This window comes from Phyllostomus hastatus, unplaced genomic scaffold, assembly GCF_019186645.2.
Source record: "Phyllostomus hastatus isolate PE091 unplaced genomic scaffold, TTU_PhHast_1.1 phas_scaffold_78, whole genome shotgun sequence".
NCBI classification, from domain to species: domain Eukaryota; kingdom Metazoa; phylum Chordata; class Mammalia; order Chiroptera; family Phyllostomidae; genus Phyllostomus; species Phyllostomus hastatus.
This window is the reverse complement of record NW_025334041.1, coordinates 92,456,757-92,478,408: the sequence shown is the minus strand read 5'-3', so window position 1 is coordinate 92,478,408 and position 21,652 is coordinate 92,456,757. Positions and strand designations below refer to the sequence as shown.

Here is a 21,652-nt window from a genome sequence, read left to right as displayed (position 1 = left end):
AAAGGATTGTAAAAAAAAATTATGAACAATTATATGCCGACAAACTGGACAATCTGGATGAAATGGATAAATTCATAGAAACTTTCAATCTTCCAAAAATGAATCAGGAAGAATCACAATCTGAATAGACAGGTAATACCTAATGAAATTGAAGCAGTAATCAAAAAACTCCCAACAAACAAAAACCCTGGACCAGATAGCTTAGCAAGTGAATTTACTAAACATTTGTAGAAGAACTAACACCTCTCCTTCTCATACTATTTCATAAAAATCAAGAGGAGGGGAGCCTCCCAAACTCATTTCATGAGGCCAGCATTATCCTAATTCTGAAACCAGATAAAGACACTACAAAGAAAGAAAATTATAGGCCAATATCCCTGATCAACATAGATGGTAAAATCCTCAACACAATATTAGGAAACCAAATATAGCAATGTATCTAAAAGATCATACACCATGATAAAGTGAGATTTATTTCAGAAATGCAAGGATGGTACAACATTCACAAATCAATAAATGTGATTCACCACATAAACAAAATGAAGGATAAAAACCATATGATTATATCAATAGATGCAGAAAAATCTTGTGATAAAATCCAACACCCATTTATCATTAAAAAAAACTCTCTGCAAAGTGGGAATAGAATGAACATACCTAAAAATAATAAAAGGCCATATATGAGTAACCCACTGCTGGCATCAAACTCAATGGGCAAAATTATAAGCATTCCCCTTAAGACTGGAACAAGACAGAGATGTCTGCTTTCATCTCTCCTACTCAACCTAGTAGTGGAAGTCCTAGCAACAGCAGTTAGACAAGAAGAACAAATAAAAGGCATCCAAATTGGAAAGGAAGAAGTAAAATTGTCATTGTTTGTGGATGACATGATATTGTACATAGAGAGCCCCAAAGATTCCACCAGGAAATTACTAGAACTAATAAATGAATTCAGAAAAGTAGCAGAACACAAAATTAATGTTCAGAAATCTGCATTTTTATATGCCAGTCATGAACTAACAGAAAGGGAAATTAAGAATACAATCCCACTTACTATTGCTTCAAAAAAAATAAATAAAATGCCTAGGAATAAACCTAACCAAGATGTAAAAGACCTGTAGTTGAAAAAATATAACACATTGAACAAAGAAATCAAAGAAGATACAAGTAAGTGGAAGCAAATACTGTGCTTATGGATAGGAAGAGTTAATGTCATTAAAATGTCCAAACAACCTAAAACAATCTCTAGATTCAGTGCCATTCCTATCCAGATTCCAATGACGTACTTCCAGATTCAATGCCATTCATTCCTATCCAGATTCTTCCAATGACATTAGAAGAATCACTCCACCTAATATTAAACTGTACCATAAGGCCATAATAATCAAAACAGCATGGTACTGGATAAACACAGATACATAGGTCAATGGAACAGAATAGAGAGCCCAAAAATAAAGCCATACCTTTATAGTCATTAATATTTGATGGAGGAAGCAAGTACATACAACAGGCTAAAGATAGTTTACTCAGTAAATGTTGTTGGGAAAATTGGACAGATACATGAAGAAAAATGAACCTTCTTATATCACATACAAGAATGAATTCAAAGTTGATCAAAAAATTAAATGTTAGACCTGAAAATATGAAAATCATAGAAGAAAATCTTGGACATTGCTTGTAGAAATTTTTTATTAGATATACTGTCCCAGGCAAGTGAAACAAAAGAAAAAAAGAACAAGTAGACAAATGGGACTTCATCAAACTAAAAAGTCTTTGCACAGCAAAGGAAACCATCAGCAAAATAAAAAGACAACCCACAGAATGGGACAACATACTTGCTGATACATCTGATAAAGGGTTAGTATCCAAAACTTACAAAGAACTTATGAGACTCAACACCAAACCCCCCCCACCAAACAATCTAATTAAGCAAATGGGCAGAGGACCTGAATAGACACTTCTCCAAAGAGGACATACAGATGGCCAACAGACATATGAAAAGATGCTCAAAGTCACTAATCATCAGCAAATTCAAATGCAAAGCACAATGCAATACCATCCCACACCAGTCAGAATGGCTATCATCAATAGATCAACAAACAAGTGCTGGAGAGGATGTGGAGAAAGGGGACTCTTTTGCACTGTTGGTGGGAATGCAGATTGGTGCAGCCACAGTGGAAAGCAGTATTAGGATACTTCAAAAAATTAAAAAGGTATCTGCCTTATGGACGCAGTGATTCCACTTCTGGGAATTTATCCAAAGAAACTGGAAACACTAATATGAAAGAACATAAGCACCCCTGTGTTCTCAGCAGTGTTATTTACAATTGCCAAGATATGGGAGCAGCCCAAGTGTCCATCAATAGATGAGTGTATAAAACAACTATGGGACATTTACACGATGTAATTCTATTCTGCTGTAAAAAAGAAGAAAATTTTACTCTGCAAGAGCATGGATGGACCTGGAGAAACATTATGTTAAGTGAAATAAGCCTGTCAGAGATAGACAAATACCATATGATTTCACTCCTGTGGAATCTAATGAACAAACTGAACTAACCAGCAAAACAGAGACAGACTCATAGATGGAGAACAGATGACAGCCAATGGGGTGGGGAGGAGGATGAGGGGTGAGGGATTAAGCAAAAAGGAAAAAGGATATATGGCTGTGGACAGCAGTGTGGTGATTGCTGGGGAGAAAGAGGGTACAAGGGGACCAAGTTAAAATGGGAAAAAATACATAATAAAGAGAAAAATGAAAAAATAATCAAATAGAAGAATTTATGTATAAAGATGTTTATAAAAGCATTGTTTATATGAGAAATTATAAACTACCTAAATATGCAATAAGAAAAGTTACATAAAATATTACATATTTATATTAATAGAATGCTATGTAGACAATTTAAAATCATGGCTTCAAAAAATATTTAGGGATGTAAGAAAATGCAATGAATATGAGGGTGCATATATAGTCAGTCAGTCCTTCATATCAGCAGGTTCTGCATCCACAAACTTAACCAACCACAGGTCAAAAATATGTAGAAAAAAATACTGCATTTTTGCTGGTGTGTAGTATTGTAGTTAGGCCTACAGTAGTTGCATCTGTACTGAACATGTACAAGCATTTTACCATGTTGTTGTTCCCTAAACATTGCAGTATAACAACTACTTACATAGAGATTTACATTGTATTAAGTATCATAAGTAATCTGGAGATCATTTAAAATATATGAAAAGCTATGCATAAGTTATACGTAAGTACTATGCCACTTTATGTTATGGACTTGAGCAGTCATGAATTTTGGCACCCAGAGGGATCCTGGAACCAATTCCTCACTGATACCAAGGGACAACTGTATATTTTCTAGTTAGTGTGTTTGCTTTCCTCAGATAAATACCCAGAAGTAGAATTGCTGGATCAAATAGCATTTCTTTTTTAATATTTTGAGGATCCTTGTTACTGTTTTTTTATAGTGGCTCTACCAATTTACGTTCCCAGCAACTGTAAACAGAGGGTTCCCTTTTCTCCACATCCTCACCAACACTAATTTATTTGTTTTTTTAATAATATCCATTCTAACAGATGTGAGGTGAGAATCTCATTGTAGTTTTGATTTGCATTTCCCTGATAACTAGAAATGTTGAGCATCTTCTTATGTACCTTTGGCCATCTGTATATCTTCTTTGAAAAAATGTCTATTCAGATCTTTTGCCCATTTTTAATTGGATTGTTTTACTTTTGTTGTCTTTGCTTTTGGTGTTAAGTTGTCATCGTTGTCATCATCATCATCATCATCATCACCAAGACTAATTTCAAGGCACTTACAACCTTTTTGTCTTCAAGGACTTTTAGAATTTCAGGTCTTATATCAACGACTTGAATCATTTTGAGTTAATTTTTGTGTATGGTGTTAGACTGTGGTCTAGTTTCATTGTTTTCCTTGTGGCTGTCCAGTTTTCCCAAAACCATTTATTAAAGAGACTATCCTTTCTCCGTTGTATATTCTTGCCTTATTTCTCATAAATCATTTATCATGTATGCATAGGTTTATTTCTGGGCTCTCTGTTCTGTTCCATTGGTCTATGTTTTTTTACCATATTCTGATTACTATAACTTTGTAATATAGTTTGAAATCAGGGAGCATGATGACTCCAGTTAGTTTTATTTTTCTTCTTTTTACTTGTATGTATTTTCTAAACTTTCTTTAATTAATATTAATTTTATTTATAATCAGATAAAAAAGTTGTGTTTATGTGCTTTAAATACCAAAGTAGGTTTTTGCTACATCTGTGTAGCTAATTGAAATCCCTGAAGTCCTGCAGTATCACAATTTAGAGCTAGAAGTATCTTAAAGGTGATCTATTCTGAATAATGGCAAATTATAGTTAGTGGTATTTTAAATATGATCTCACCTCTTGTCAAGATGAGGAAATTGATTTTTAAAAATATAATAATAGTTAACATTTATCTAATACCCAGTACATTATTCTTGTTCTTGTTCACTTAATCTATACAGTATATGTATGAGAGTTGGTCTGTTTTTATTCCTGTTTTATAAATGAGGAAACTTAGGTTTAGGCAGATTGAGTAACTTGCCATCAGTAAAGTGATGAAACTAATATTTGACTCCAAAGTTCTTAAATATCATGTAATAGAATACAGTAAAATTTGTTAGTGACCTGTTCAGTGTTACATTGCTTACTATTAGTAGCAGAAGGATTAACAGCCTGGTGTTTTGACCACAAATTCAGTGTTCCTTTAATTAATTCTGTCTGTTTTTGAGAAAGTGTCAGTTTGTAACCAGTTTAAATGCAATGACCAGTTTTAGTCTGTTATTTCTTTTATCGACATAAACTAAAAATCTATCATTATCACTTACACATTTCAAATGTATCTATTAAGTTAAGAATTTTTGTTTAATCCTCTTAAGACCTTGGGTGATGAAAAAGTTCTAGAATTAGATAGTGTTAATAGTTCACAACCTTGTGAATATACTGAAAACCACTGAATTTTACACTTTAAGAAAACTCCTTCCTTAAGATTACAGAAAAGGGTTTAAAATCATTATATTAAAACATGAATATAAAGATCACAGACCCAAAAATGATGTACACAATAAATTTATAATGAAGTTTTGTGTTATGCCAAGTAAAGTAATAGACTTACTGTTTATTATCTCTTCCTTGACCATGAATGATATCTACAATTGAACCAAAGTATTATTTTGACAGGTCATATAATGTTGATTAGTTTACAAATGTAGATTATATACACTTTGGGGGGTTTTTTTTGAGGCTTCTAATTTTGTATTTTTGCTTTTAAGCAACGAATGTTATCTCGACAAGAAGAACTTAAAGAAAGAGCAAGAGTTCTGCTTGAGCAAGCAAGAAGAGATGCAGCTTTAAAGGCGGGGAATAAGCAGAATACAAACGCAACCACAGTACTCTCCAGCAGACAGCTAAGTGATGTGAGAATCATTGTTTACAAAAACCATAAGTTGTTCATTGTAATCATGGGGATGAGGGTACTAATTTATTTACATTTTTGCTAAATGATTTTTCTACATACTTTGTATATTGTGGGTATTTGCTACATTTATTGAACTTACAGAGTCCTGTTTGGAGGAGTATGTTGTCATTGTTTCTACACAACAGTGTGAGCTATGAGGAAAAGTAAGATTCTGAAATATAATTTCTACACACATGAATAATTTGTTTTTAATTTATATTTTGCAATTCAATTCTACTTTAGTTAAGATTGTATTGTCTGTGGAACTTAATTTTGTTGGAAATATTAGAATATAATAACGATGCTTATCAGTTATTGAATACCTACCAAATATTTTAGGTACTACAATGGGTGTTTTACATAATTTTTATTTTACTTAATCCCATGAAGAGATTTTCAAACTACTTTCGGGATTAGAAAAACAAAAGCTGTTAGGTAAGGTAACCTAAACAAGGCTCCCTAGTCAGTAAATATTGAATCCAGGATTTGAACCTCAGCCTCATTAGACTTCAGAATCAGTGCTCTTTCCTGTCATGTACTGCCTTCCCTGTTAAACCAATTTTTATACATATTTGTGTATAATGAACACATAGTAATAGAAGCTCAGAGATTTATCAGGCCATGAATTTCTTCATGAATCTGAAAACTATGACGACTCTGCCCTACCAGCAAACTCACATATACATAAAACTCCATGATCTTTTTTTTAATTAAGATTTTTTTAGAACAGTTTTAGGTTCACAGCAGAATTGAGGGGAGGGTACAGAGATTTCCCATATACCCCCTATACCCACACATGCATAGCCTCCTCATTAACAACATCATCTACCACAGTGTCACATTTTTTACAACTGATAAACCTACATTAACACATTGTAATCACTCAAAGTCCATAGTTTATATACGGTTCACTTTTGGTATTGTACATTTTATGAGTTTGGAAAAATGTATAATGACATGTATCCATCATTATAGTATCACAGTATTTTCATTATTCTAAAAATCCTCTTGTGTTCCATATAGTCATCCCTTTCCCCATCCCCAACCCCTGCCAAACTGATGATTTTACTATTTCCCTGATTTTGCCTTTTGTAGAATGTTGTAGGAGTAACCACATGGTATATAGCCTTTTCTCAGCTTCTTTTACTAAGTAATATGCATTTGAGGTTTCTCCATGTCTTTTCATATCTTGATAGCTCATTTCTTTTTAGTACTGAATAATATTGGGTTGGCCGAAAAGTTTGGTTTTTTTGGTAAGATGACTCTAGTAGCACTAGTCTTTTTTTTAAGTGATTCTTTTTTTTAAAGATTTTATTTATTTATTTATTTTTTAGAGAGGGAAGGGAGGCAGAAAGAGAGAGAGAGAGACAAACATCAATGTGCGGTTGCTGGGGGTCATGGCCTGCAATCCAGGCATGTGCCCTGACTGGGAATCGAACCTGCGATGCTTTGGTTCTCAGCCCGCGCTCAATCCACTGAGCTATGCCAGCCAGGGCTACCAATCTGTTTTTTTATTTTATTTTTCTATTGTACTTTTTCCATAACATTTATCACCATGCTGTCGTCCATGGCCATATATCCTTTTTCCTTTTTGCTTAATCCCTCCACCCCCTCATCCTCCTCCCCACCCCATTGGCTGTCATCTGTTCTCCATCTATGAGTCTGTCTCTGTTTTGCTGGTTAGTTCAGTTTGTTCATTAGATTCCACAGGAGTGAAATCATATGGTATTTGTCTATCTCTGACAGGCTTATTTCACTTAACATAATGTTTCTCCAGGTCCATCCATGCTCTTGCAGAGTAAAATTTTCTTCTTTTTTACAGCAGAATAGAATTACATCGTGTAAATGTCCCATAGTTGTTTTATACACTCATCTATTGATGGACACTTGGGCTGCTCCCATATCTTGGCAATTGTAAATAGCACTGCTGAGAACACAGGGGTGCTTATGTTCTTTCATATTAGTGTTTCCAGTTTCTTTGGATAAATTCCCAGAAGTGGAATCACTGCGTCCCATAAGGCAGATACCTTTTTAATTTTTTTGAAGTATCCTAATACTGCTTTCCACTGTGGCTGCACCAATCTGCATTCCCACCAACAGTGCAAAAGAGTCCCCTTTCTCCACATCCTCTCCAGCACTTGTTTGTTGATCTATTGATGATAGCCATTCTGACTGGTGTGGGATGGTATTGCATTGTGCTTTGCATTTGAATTTGCTGATGATTAGTGACTTTGAGCATCTTTTCATATGTCTGTTGGCCATCTGTATGTCCTCTTTGGAGAAGTGTTTATTCGGTCTTCTGCCCATTTGCTTAATTAGATTGTTTTCGGAGGTGGGGGGGGTTTGGTGTTGAGTCTCATAAGTTCTTTGTAAGTTTTGGATACTAACCCTTTATCAGGTGTATCAGCAAGTATGTTGTCCCATTCTGTGGGTTGTCTTTTTATTTTGCTGATGGTTTCCTTTGCTGTGCAAAAACTTTTTAGTTTGATGAAGTCCCATTTGTCTACTTGTTCTTTTTTTCTCTTGTTAGAAGAGATAAATCAGAAAAAATATTATGTGCAATATCTGAGATTTTACTGCCTGTGTTTACTTCTAGAATTCTTATGATTTCTGCTCTAACATTTCAGTCTGTAATCCATTTCTAATGTATTCTTGTGTGTGGCATAAGAAGATAGATGGTCTAGTTTTATTTTTCTGTACATATCTGTCCACTTTCCCAATGAGACCCCTAAGATTCCACCAAGAAACTATTTGAACTGATAAAAGAATTTAGTAAACTAGAAGGATACACAGTTAGTATCCAGAAATCAGTTGTATTTTTTATATGCCAATAATGACCTATCAGAAAGGGAAATTAAGAAAACAACCGCATTCACTATTGCTTTAAAAAGAATAAAATGCCTAGGCATAAACCTAACCAAGATGTACAAGACCTGTACTCAAAAAAGTAGAACACATTGAAGAAAGAAATTGAAGAAGATACAATTAAGTGGAAGCACGTACCATGTTTATGGATAAGAAGAATTAACATCATTAAAATATCCATACTACCCAAAGCAATCTCTAGATCTAACACAGTTCCTATTAAGATACTACTGATGTACTTCACAGAACTAGACCAAATATTTCAAGAATTTAAGTGGAACCACAAAAGGCCCTAAACAGCAGCAACTATCTTGAGAAAGAAGAACAAAGTTGGAGGAATCACACCACCTAATATCAAACTATACTATAAAGCCATAGTAATCAAAATAGCATGGTACTGGCATAAAAACAGACACATAGATCAATGGAACATAATAGAAGCCCAAAAATAAACCCACATCTTTATAGTCAATTAATATTTGAAAGAGGAAGCAAGTGCAGGACTTGCTTATTTTTCATAGGTTGTTTATTTTCTTACTGTTGAGTTTTAAACAGTTCATTGTATATTTTGTGTAACAGTTGTTTTTTTTAGATCAGATGTTTCTTTTGCAAATATTTTCTTCCTGTCTGGCTTGTCTTCTCATTCTCTCCACATTGTCTTTTGCAGAGCAGAGGTTTTTAATTTTATTGAAATCCAGCTTTTCCATTATCTTTCATGGATCTTGCCTTTGGTCTTATATCTAAAAAGGCATCACTGTATCCAAAATCATCTCAGTTTTCTCCTGTGTTATCTTTTAGGAATTTTATAGTTTTGTGTTTTACATTTAGGTCAACAGTCCATTTTGATATAGTTTTTTGATGGGTGTAAGATCTGTGTCTAGGTTTATGTTTTTGCATATAGATACCCAGTTGTCTCAGCACCAGTTGTTGAAAACTGGCTTTGCTCTATTGTGTTGTTTTTGCTCCTTTGTCAAAGGTCAGTTGACTATATTTGTAGGGATTTATTTCTGGGATTTCTAGTCTATTCCACTGATCTATTTGTCTATTCTCTTGCCAATAGCAGACTCTCTTGATTACTGTAGCTTTATGGTAGGTTTTGAATTTAGGTAGGATCAATCCTCCAACTCTATTCTTCTCCTTCAGTCCTGTGTTTGCTATTCTGGGTCTTTGCCTCACCATGTAAACTTTAAAATCAATTTGTTGATATTCACAAAATAACTTGTTGAGATTTTTATTGAAATTGTATGGAATCTATAGGTCAAATTGGGAAAACATCAGATCTTTATAATATTGAGTCTGTCTGTCCATTACATGGAATATCTCTCCATTTGTTTAGTTCTTCCTGGATTTCATTACCAGGGTTTTATAGTATTCTTCATATAGGTCTTGTTCCTATTTTGTTATATTTATACCTAAGCATTTAATTTTGAGGGTCCTAATATTAATGGTATTATGTTTTTAATATCAAATTCCACTTGTTTATAGGTGGTATGTGGGAATGCAATTGTCTTATATAATAGCCTTGTATCCTACAACCTTTCTGTAATTGCTTATTAGTTCCAGGAAAGTTTTTTTCATTGTTCCTTTCACATAGATGATCGTGTCATCTATGAGCAAAGGCAATTTTATCTCTTTCTTCCCATGTATACTTTTAAAAATAATTTTCAGATACCAGCTTAATAACCTCTTACCTCAAGCATAGTTTTTCATACTTCAAGTCTTTGCACATAATGTGAGACAAAATCTGCTAGTGACCCACAATAATTATATTTTTAATAAAAAGGAATATATTATAGTGGAATAGAAAAATATCAGAATTCATCACACATAGTAAGCATAGTATTTTTGTGTGAAACGCTTTAGTTTTATAGGTGTGAGTGCTTAGTACATCTTGATATAAAATGTATTTTTAACTGTGGTCATGATAAAACATATGCAAAACATTCATCCAAATGACCATTTTTTTAATATAAAAAAGTAAAGGACCATTTTTTAGGGAAGATATTTTGTAAACTTGATTCCGTCTTTTTCAGTGCCTAGTCTATTACATCAGTTACATCATTAATTTGTTGATTCAGGCATTTGCCAGATATTAATTGAGTGTCTGAACTGAGTATATTCAGAGTGACAGAAAAGACTTCCTTCATGCAGCTTATGTTCTGGTGGAAAGAGACAGATAATAAAAAAAAAATCCAGAAAAGGATAATTTGAGAAAAGGGCATTTAAACTAAGGTTTTATGGATGAAAAGGATTCAGATAAATGAAGGGCCACATAAAGAATTTCTTTCTAAAAAAAAGTTATTTTTGTTGATACTATATTTATTTGTGATAAACTTAGTTTCATAATTTTGTCATGCTCTAAAAATACAAAAAACTTATACCTTTATATTTTACAATTGTTGATTTAACATTCAGAATACCTAAAATTAAATGATCTGTCCTGCAAGTAGATTTTTAAAAATTACTTTGCCTTTGGGCAAAATTTACATACACTAATAATTATCATCTAATGTTTTTTGAGCACTGACTATGTGTCAGTCAGGATTCAAGTGCTTTCACATGGATTTTCTCACTCAATTTCTACAACTTTTATATTAAGTATTATCATCTCTGTTTTACAGTTGAGAAAACTGACACACAAATTAATGAATTGCCCATAGTCACACAGCTAAAGCAGAGCCAGGAATTAAACCTAAACAATTTGAGTTCAGGGATTGTATTTTAAAAGTACTGTGCTATATTTTCTTACTCATTTTTCTGACATCCTTGTGAAGTAGGACTTGATATTGGTTTTTCACTGTAGAGGTTAAGAAAATGAGTTAGGAAAGAATGTTTAAATTTACCTAGGGTTGCAGACATTGGCAGCCTAGGTTTAGAATTCAAGTATCCTGAACTTCTGGCCAAGACAGAGGCATAGGTACATACGTTATGCTCCCTCACACAAAAGAAGGATAACCACCAATTTAAAAACAAAAAACACCCAGAACTGCCATAAAATCGAACTATATGGAAGTCTAACAACCACAGAATTAAAGAAGAAACATTCATCGAGACTGGTAGGAGGTACAGAGATGAGCAGCCAGGGTGGGAGAGGACGTGTGACAAGGCAGCAGCTGGCAGCCCCAGCAGCCCCTCAATCACAGGTGTACAAATTGGGAGGAACAACTGGGGAGCAAGACAGACCTTGCAACCCAGGGTTTCACCATGAGAAGAATAAACCCTCAAAACTTCTGGCTGTAAAACCTCTGGTGGCTGTGGTGGGGGGAGAAACTGCCAGTCTCACAGGAGAGTCTGTTCGAGGGGCCCATGGAGTCCTAGAATGTACTCAAGCACACCTACCTAGGAATCAGCACCAGGGCAGCACCTGGAAGGGTGCAATTTGCTTGTGGGAAGTGGGGGAACTGACTTAAGGTGGGACCAGAGCTGAGCAAGTGGCATTGTTCCCACTCTGACCCCTTCCCCGTGTACAGTGCCACAACACAACTGTCCCACACTGGTAAATACCTAAGACTCTGCCCCTTACAACAAACATAGCAGGTGTACCAAGACCAAGAATATATATGGCCCAAATGAAAGAACAGATCAGAACTCCAGAATAAAAACTAAGCGACAAGGAGATAGCTACCCTATCAGATGCAGAGTTCAAAACACTGGTAATCAGGATGCTCACAGAAGTAATTGCATTATGACCACAAAATGAAGGAAGAAATGAAGGCTATACAAAGTGAAATAAAGAAAAATGTACAGGGGAACCAACAGTGAAGGGAAGGAAACTGGAACTCAAGTCAGTGATATGGAGCAGAAGGAAGAAATAAATATTCAACTAGAACAGAATGAAGAAACAAAAATTCAAAAGAGTGAGAGAAGCTTAGGAACCTCCAGGACAACTTTAAATGTTCCAACATCTGAATCATAGGGATGCCAGAAGAGGAAGAGCAAGAAATTGAAAACTTGTTTAAAAAGATAATGAAGGAATACTTCCCTAATCTGGTGAAGGAAATAGACATACAAGTCCAGGAAACTCAGAGAGTCCCATACAACTTGGGCCCAAAGAGGAGCACACCAAGACACATCATAATTAAATTGCCAAAGATTAAAGATAAGGAGAGTCTTAAAAGCATCAAGGAAAAAGGAGACAGTTTCCTACAATGGAGTTCCCATAAGACTATCAGCTGATTTCTCTAAAGAAACCTTGCAGGCAAGAAGGGGCTGGCAGGAAGTATTCAAAATCATGAAAAGGAAGGACCTACATCTAGGATTATTCTATCCAGTCAAGCTTTGGAAGGGCAGATAAAGTGCTTCCCAGATAATGTCAAGTTAAAAGAGTTCATTTTCACCAAGCCCTTATTATATGAAATGTTAAAGGGACTTATTTAAGAAAAAGAAAAAGATCAAAACTATGAACAGTAAAATGATAACAAACTCAGAACTATCAACAAATGAACCTAAAAAAATAAAAGAATGAAAAACAACAAAAACAAAAACTAAGCACACAACTAGAACAGGAACAGAATCAGTGAAATGGACATCACATGGAGGTTTTTCAGTGAGGAGTGGGAGGGGAGGAATGTGGGGGAAAGGTACAGGGAAGAAGAAGCATAATTGGCAGGCATTAAATACACGGAGAGGTCAAAAATGATATAGGAAATAGAGAGCTCAAAGAACTTATATGTACGGCTCATGGACATTGAACTAAGTGGGGATACTGGAGGGTTGGGGTTCAGTGTGGAGGGGGAATAAATGGGGAAAACTTGGGAAACTATAATGGCATAATCAATAAAGTGTAATTTTAAAAAAATTGAAAAATGAGAGGCTAATTTTTTTTAGTAATTTTACTAACAAAGCACAGTATTCATGTTTTCATCATATTATTTGTAATAGAAAAAGTAAAAAACAATAGTTGCTACAAATAGGGTAATGATCAAATAAATTATAACAAATATGTATGCTTTGCCCTGACTGGTGTGTCTTGGTTTGTGCATTGTGCCATGGAGCAAAAGGTTACTGGTTTGGTTCATAGTCAGGGCACATACCTGCGTTGTGGGTTTGGTCCCCATTTGGGATGCATACAAGAGGCAACTGATCAATGTTTGTCTCTAACATTGATGTTTCTCTCCCTCTCTTTTTGCATCCCTCTCCCTCTTTCTGAAAATAAATAAAATCTTAAAAAACAAAGATATATCATTGTTATGTAACCATTAAAATTATTCAATAATGTTTTGAAAGAATACTGAAAAAACCTCCCTGGCTGGTGTGGGTCAGTGAATTGAACACCGGACTGCAAACAAAAGGGTCGCTGGCTGGATTCCCAGTCAGGGCACGTGCCTGGATTGTGAGCTAAGTTGTGCCCCCCAGTAGGGAGCATGTGAGAGGCAACCACACATTGATGTTTCTCTCCTTCTCTTTCTCCTTCCCTTCCCCTCTCTCTAAAAATAAATAAATAAATTTTTTTTAAAAAAAGAATATTGAGAAAACATAGGACAATACTTACAGTGTTATTGTGTATGAAACAAGATATAGAATAGTATACAACATATGAACTCCATTTTGAAATAATAGATTCTATGTTTTCACATGTGCATTGAAAAGGACAGGAAGAAAAACCATGAAAATATTAACAGTATTTATCCCTAAGAGATAGTATAACAAATGACTTATTAAAAGATTTTCCCCTCTGTTTTTTTCTGTTTCAAAAATATGACATGTTAAGTATTTTATAGTAGGGAAATTTTTGGTAACAAAAAAAGATATGTTTACTGATTTTTTTTAGTGTACCCAAGCAAATTTGACCATTTAAACTAGTGTTGTCTTGGAATATCTCTTAAGGGGGTGTGTGTGTGTGTGTGTGTGTGTGTGTGTGTGTGTGTCTTAAGGAGAGAGACCTAGGGAAAAAACTCTCCTTTTATAGTTGATAATACTAGTTTGTGCCTAGATGTGAGATAAATGGCAGATTAAATAGCAGTCCTGTTCACATTAAGGCATAAAATTGCCAATGACTAACAGTGATCAATAGTAATCATGGTATCTCACAAAGTATCTCATGGTTCCTTTGAATGTCACTGATGTGACCTGGGCTAGTTACAGTTGTGTTAGCTGTTACAGTTGTTTGCCCCAGAGAGCAGCTCCATGTTGTATAACTAGCTAGTGACATGCCAGAGTGGTCACTTGGTTGTATTTGTTTCCCACTTACCCAAAGTTGTACCCTATTGCTTAAAAAATTATGCTTTATACAGTCCCAAAAATGTTCTGCCTGCCCTTCTCTTTCAGGTTATCTTTTGCCACATAAAAAAAAAAACCATTTTAAACCTTATTAGCACAAAACAACCATTTTATTATGGTCATGGATTCAATGAGTTAGGCATTCAGATAGGACACTAGGAATGGTTTATTTCTGTTCCACAATGTCTGGGGCTGGTTTTCAGCTAGGATGTCTGTTAGACTGCTGTTGGGAAACCAGCATGTAACCTTTCCATGTGGTCTCTTCCACTTGAACTAGTTTGTGCTTCCTTATAGCAAGGTGGCTGGATTTAAGAGCAAGTGTCCCAAGAGGGTAAGGTAAATGTGCATGGCTTTCTTACGATCCAGCTTTAAAAGTCTGTAGCATCACTCTTGTCCTGCTGTTGGCCCAAGCAAACACAAAGCTCCACCCAGGCTTAAGAAGACATGGACTTGCATCACTCAATGGGAGGAGTGTCGAAGTCACATTGTAAGAGCAGGTGGCATGGGAGATATTGTTGTAACCTCTTCTTAGTTACAGTTTAAGCTCAACTTAAAAGCTCTTTCTTGCACATTCTACTATTGCTTATTGTATAGATAGGTCAAGCCCTATATAGATATGTTGTGAAGAACATCAGTTTCATGAACTAATACATTCTAGAACTGTTGCTTTAGTTTTGACACTTGATACTTTGTGTGGCTTCTATCTAATATTGAAGTGATTGAAGGAGAATGTAAAATGTCAGATAAGTCCAGTTTCACAAATACAGAAGTTAGACCTTACCATTGCTTGTCAGATTTTTAGTTTAGTAGGTAACTTGATATTAGGTTATATCTTTCTCAGTAACACAGTAGTTTTCTTAATTTGATCATTTTCTTTACCATTTCTAGGTAGCTCTCTCATACATACCAGTTGGGATTATTTAGCAGTACTGTCCATATATTTGAAAAGTAGTATGACTACCTTGGCTGACAAAAGAGAAAGGATCGCTGGAGTAATTGAATGAGAGTTACGTGATACTAAAATTGGAAATTACTTAATTTCTTTAAAACTATTTTTCCATTTTTAAAATGGAGGCCAAACATTTTTTTTCTTCCTGTGTGACATTCAAATTAATAGGTGTCCATAATGAAGGGGGTAAGGGAACCATGACTAATGCCACCCCCACTTCAGTGTCAGAATGCCTTTCTCTCTGGAGAGATCAAAAGACTTCTGGGAAATAAAAAGCAGGTCTAACTCAAAAAAAAAAGAGAGAGAGAGAGAGAACTGGTATCTAATTTAGTGAAGTGCTTGCTGCTATTTTCACTTGCTTATGTTCTTTAATCTGTTCCTTAATATATCATGCTTTTATTTTTAAATTTATTGTAAATTCTCTTGCCCTTCCTTCATAAGGTATGCTGTGGTAGAGAAGAGAGTTACTTGTGGTTAGAGATATGCCTGCTACTACCCAACTGCTTTTTGTATTCTTAGTTTCAGAATTACAATGAGCTTTAAAAGTTGGTACCCAGCAGCGACCTCAAGCCTTGAATAAGTGAGACAAGAGTTGACTGAAGAGCTTACTGTTACTTACTCTTAAGAGACCACTGATTTAGGACCTGATGAGTACCAAGAAGAATGAATAGAGCTTTTTACTCATTGATGTTGTATCTAGTGCATGGAATATATCTGTGTATTCAGTATAGGTTACCTTTTATTGAGACTTTTGTACCTGGTTCTGGGCTGAGAGAGAGTGAGAACTTAGAGGATTTTGAGAAGTGTTAAAGGATTGAAAAAAATCTTTTAAGGAAAGATAGGCTTATACAATATAAAGAGGAGAAAACTGGGAAATTGTTTAAGTACTAATTTGAGTATATGAAGGCTCAAAATCTTTTTGGCAGCTCCTGCTTACCCACGAGAATTATTATCTCAGTGTAGAATCATGCAAGAGTATGGTAAATCCTCTCCTGTTTCCCCTCCTTCCAACATCATCTCTCACATCTCTTACTTTTCACTCTGCAGTCCCACTCTGTAAATTGCTTGCAGAGGCAATGTGACATGCTGTTTTGTTCCTGTGTCAGGTATGCTGTTCTTTCCCTGAAATGCCCTTCTTCCCTTGTTAGTTTCCACTGAAATATCACTTTTTCTATGAGCAACTATGTCATGGCTCCTAGCAGTAAATTCTCCTTCCTGTATCTTTTTTTAATATGTTGTACACATATCAACTATCACATTTATCCGGTATAATAATCTAATTATACACCTCTTTCTCCCACTCAACTATGAGCTGAATACCCAGAAGTATCCACAGCACCAAGTATTAAGTAAATGTTTGTTCAGTGAATAAGTGGAGGGAACAGTGGCAGGCTATTTTTCATATCTCCTGAGTGTCAACTTAAAAACATTAGCTTAGCCCTGGTCAAATAGCTAAGTTAGTTAGAATGACGTCCTGATATGCCAAGGTTGTGGGTTCAATCCCTGGTCAAGGCACATACAAGAATCAACCAATGAATGCATAAATGAATAAAGTAACAAATCAATGTTTCTTTCTCTCTCTCCCCCTCCCCATCTTCTCTCTTTAAAATTAATGAGTAAACATTTTAAAAATGAGCTTAAATATGAAAATTTTGGGTTGCTATAAGGAGTTTCTTGGTAGTAAAGGTTTGTAAACAGGAAAAAAAATCTCTCTGAAGGTCTTCAAAGCTGAATTAATTATCATTAGGCACAGGAAGTTAGTGTCCCTCTCTTTTTCTTGAGTCAGTTACAGAAATAACATTTGACACTTTGGGATTTAAGGTTCCTTGTGTAATCCTTGTCTTCCTGTTCTTGAATTCTACATTGTGATACCGTTCTGTGTTGTTAGGATGTGTGCACACCATATCCTTAGATACACCTGGTTTTCCCGTGTTCTGGGACCTCAGCTCTCAATTCTGCCTTCAATCACACCAGTCTCCAAAAACTTCCCTCTTATATAAATCAAGATAGCTTTAAGCTGGAAGGCTAGGAAAACAGTTTCTAAGACCCTGAAAACAACCCTTAGTAATTTTGCCTTGTGAATCCTTATGTACAGACTCAAGTTATCCTCAGGAAAGATTTGAACTGTAATTTCTCTTAAAAGGAAATTTACAAACACAGATACTGTAAACCTTTTTATTTTCTTAATTTTTGTCACCTGTCATTGCACATTTTAATGAGATCTTGCTGCAAGGATATACTGCATTTATCTTTTTTAGGGAAAGTAGTTTAGTGATTCATTAGTATCTCTGTGTCTGTAGGTGTTCATTTAACCTGTTTCAGGTGTTTCCTGAAATTATTTTTCTATAGGAGACAGATTTTGTTGCTTTGAATTTATTTTATATTTCTTGCTTCCCATTTCTATTGTTCTATGAAGATTTTCATGTTACATTTTACTAATGTAAATTTTAGATGTGATATTTTGTTCATGGCTTTCCACATGTACTTAAATAACTTATTTCAGAGTACAACTCAGAAGTTTGTCAGCTTCAACAGTCTAGCCATTATATAATCCAAAGGAGCGTCCTTGATTATACAATATAAACACAAACTCTAAGAAAAATATAATGGCGTTTTTCAAGAAAGTATGTCCTTTTATTATTTTTCTTCATTACTCAATTCCCACAAACACTTTTTCCCCAAGAAATGCACAAATAGAATTTAAGAGGCTAGTGTATTTCAGACTTATTTGCTTATTACTTTATATTAGTATATAATTTAAAAAAAATACTTGAAATAAATCACCTTTACATTTAATTATGCTCATATAATTGCATAGGTAGCTGAAAGAGATGTTTGCATTTGATATGCTAAAGTTTAATATCTAAGAATAAGGGATGACAATCTTGTTACCCACTGTCCTTGGAATTGTTAAGATATTTATGAGGTATTTTGAACCTATCAGAAAAATGATGCCATATAAATTTAATTATTACTTTGATGTTTTCAAGAAAGTGTGAAATTTGTTTTATAAATAGAAAGTCTGAAAAGAGAATTGGGGGTTTTTTCAGTGTAATTAATCTAATCACTTAGCAATCAATGAATTTATAAATATTTTCAGTTTTTTTTTCAACTTTAAATTTTGTAGCATAAGAACATGGTTTGCACATAGGTTTTAGACACCTGGAGACTTTTTTACAAGAAAGATCAGAAATGAATTGCATTGTTGTTATAAAACAGACCTGAAGTTTTTTGCCCAATGTTTAATCTACAAGCATAGTGAGTGACCCATTCGAGTCAGTTCACATAGGAGCCCATTCTCACTTAGCAGGATTAAAGTGCAAGTTAGCAGAAAGTCCTGGAAGGTTCTCAGTATCTATCTTCAAAGATTTGCAAGAATATTTGAATCCTCTAAAGAATACTGTCTATGTGGGAATTTGCAAATACAGTGACTTTTTTCATTGGTCTTTGGTAATAAATCCAAATGGTTTATTTGGTAAGAACCAAGAGAATGATGCTTCTCTTTTGCAAATTAAACCTTTAACAGGTATTTTGTTGGTATGAAGGGGTGGGACATCAACCTTGTACTTTAGATGTTAATTGGAAAATATTGATTTAAATGGGACTAGTCTGTCATGTTGATAATCGTAGCAGCTTTAGGTAAAATCACTAGATCTATTCCAAATAATAAAAGAGGCAGTTACTGTCCAATTGGTAAAAAACACTAAACGTCATTTTGGTAATCCGTGATAGATAGAACCTTTCCCATAGTTTTCACAAATATATGTGTCCTACATATGTTTCATCATAAAAATGTATATGATGTAAGATTATACTTATATGTTTATGAATAATGACTGTGTTCTATATAAATGACTAGCCTCTAAGAATGAAACTAAAATTTTTGTTTTTTCTAATTACACATATTTTCAATTCTACTACTAGGAAGAAGTAGGTTAACTTTGTATTTGTAAGTTCAAAAGAACATCAGGTATTATAAAAAGAAATCTAAAATTTTGAGTGACATTTTGTCTTAAAAAGTTTTATTCTCTATATGAGCTGAAATATCTATACCCAGGGCACTAAGATGAAAATATATTTCTTATTTTTTACTCCAATACAATGACAGAAGATTTAATGTACATAATCCGTTTCAGACCAGTAAGACACTTTACATGTATAGCTGATCTTTTTTATAGTTGCATTTTCTAGAAGAATGCCAGTGTATTTCTATGCTCGGCATAAATGCCTCTGTACAAGGCAGTGGATTTTATTCACTATGATTTAAATAATAGTTTATCTATTATGTCTAAATTTAAGTTGACTTGAAGTCTGCTGTCCTAACAATGGCTACTAGACTTCTTAGAAAACATATTGTTAGCTTGCTAGCATATCTTCAAAGTCACACAAAACACTAGCATTGTTAGGAGAAAAAAAACCTCAAGCATCTTTTCTATTATGTGGCCACAAACCCCTAGCCTCAAAAGTCTTAGTTATTTGAGATTGCCATGAATGCATGGAGCTAGGGCTAGGTGTCTTAGCATCAGGAGCACTCCTTTTATGAGACTATTAATGGCTGTATGCATATTTCATAGAGCTGTTCAGCGCAGTGCTGAGCATTCCAGGGTAATATCACCATTACTAAGAGCTGTATTTGTATTTCCTGTTCTGTTATTGCTCAGCATGCGCAAGGGTAGAGTTTAAATCTTTATTCGTTTCATTTTTTAATGTTGCTTTTGTTCTCCTTATCATGTTCTGGCTTTCCCAAGGATATATGCCTTCAACGAAAAGTCACATGTGCATTACTAATTGTGTGCCATTGTATTTACAGTTCCTAGTGGTAGCACTGTGAAGCTACTAATTCTTTTGCTTCACTTGATGTAAAATAAAATAATCTGAGTGTCTTTGATAGCAGCAAAACAGTATTAATTGTTTTGTACATTTCTTGGTCATTCTTCTTAGGTGGTCTTCATAATCTATTAGAACTTTCAGTCAGATTTTTGTAATGTCATGCCTCCAGCAGTGATTAAATTGGTAATTAATGAACAGTCTTTGGCAATGTAAACCACATCCCGTTAATTTTCCCTTTTGAGTTTTTAGAAGTTGTCTTCTGTGTCAGAAATCATTGTGCCACCTTGCTATGGCCCCTTGGCATGAAACCACAACGACTTGATTTTTGCAGCCATTAGTAGATCAGAGCAGTAATTTCACAGTATTTTGGTCAAGGTAATTATAATACCAAGAACTGAGTAGATTTGAAAATTCAAGGAAGAAGTCCAGAAATACCAGGTGAGCTTCCTTGTGTTCACTGGAACGTTATGATTAGTTTAATTGGTCTTTGTTTGATTTTAGCCGCAGAAACTATTTGTGCCATAGTAGTGCAGTGACTTCATACTTGAGCGTTTCTGACCTTCTTTGACAGGGGTGGTGCAAAAATCGTCCCTTTGAAATAGTCCCCTTCGCAAAAGGAGGTTAAACTGCATTTTTAAAAATTAGCTGTAGAAAAGAAAGCTCTCTAATTAATCTCCTAAAATCTTACTCTAATTTTTGAAATCCTCAGCAAGTTATTTTCTCTGTATATTTAAAATATTTGCAACTATTTTGATTTTTAAAAAATGTTAAATTATTAGTCTTTGTTGCTTCTATATATGTTTCAGTATTACAAAAGAGCCTTGCAATGTGAGTGAAATGAGAAATACAACTTTAATGAGAGTGAAATTGAAATGTGACTTTCTTTTTTGTCACAAAGTAGATAAGTATTACCATGCCAGGCTAATTGCTTATATGTATATTAGCCCTCTGTGATACATTGTGCACATTAGAATTTAGAGTCACTTGCCTGATGACTTCTAAAAGGATTGTGTTGGTCACTTTCTCTGGAAGCCCTTAATGAAACCAAATAGTTTGCTTGGAGTTTGGGCCTAACCATCGGGGTGTTTCATGCAGTGTTGTCAGTTGATGTTCATGAATTGACTTGAACAAAGATCAAAGTGTTCCTCCAAATGAAGAATCTGGGAGACAGCTCCTTCAATTGCGCCTCAAGAGCTAATCAAGCCATCAGTTCTACATGTCTTTAGAATTTAATACCAAATGATTTGTCAGTGCAAAATGATATTTGTATTTTATGG

General features: G+C 34.6%; 1 protein-coding gene across 8 annotated transcripts in view; it reads left to right on the top strand.

Moving 5' to 3' along the window:
* EHBP1 (EH domain binding protein 1) overlaps positions 1 to 21,652 on the top strand; it is a 364,981-nt gene that overhangs the window by 265,445 nt on the left and 77,884 nt on the right. For all 8 annotated transcript variants that reach the window (XM_045827361.1, XM_045827362.1, XM_045827367.1 and 5 more), the window contains one exon: positions 5,328 to 5,471. In XM_045827361.1, the coding sequence (XP_045683317.1) occupies positions 5,328 to 5,471 (144 nt within the window). The remainder of the gene's footprint in view (positions 1 to 5,327; positions 5,472 to 21,652) is intronic.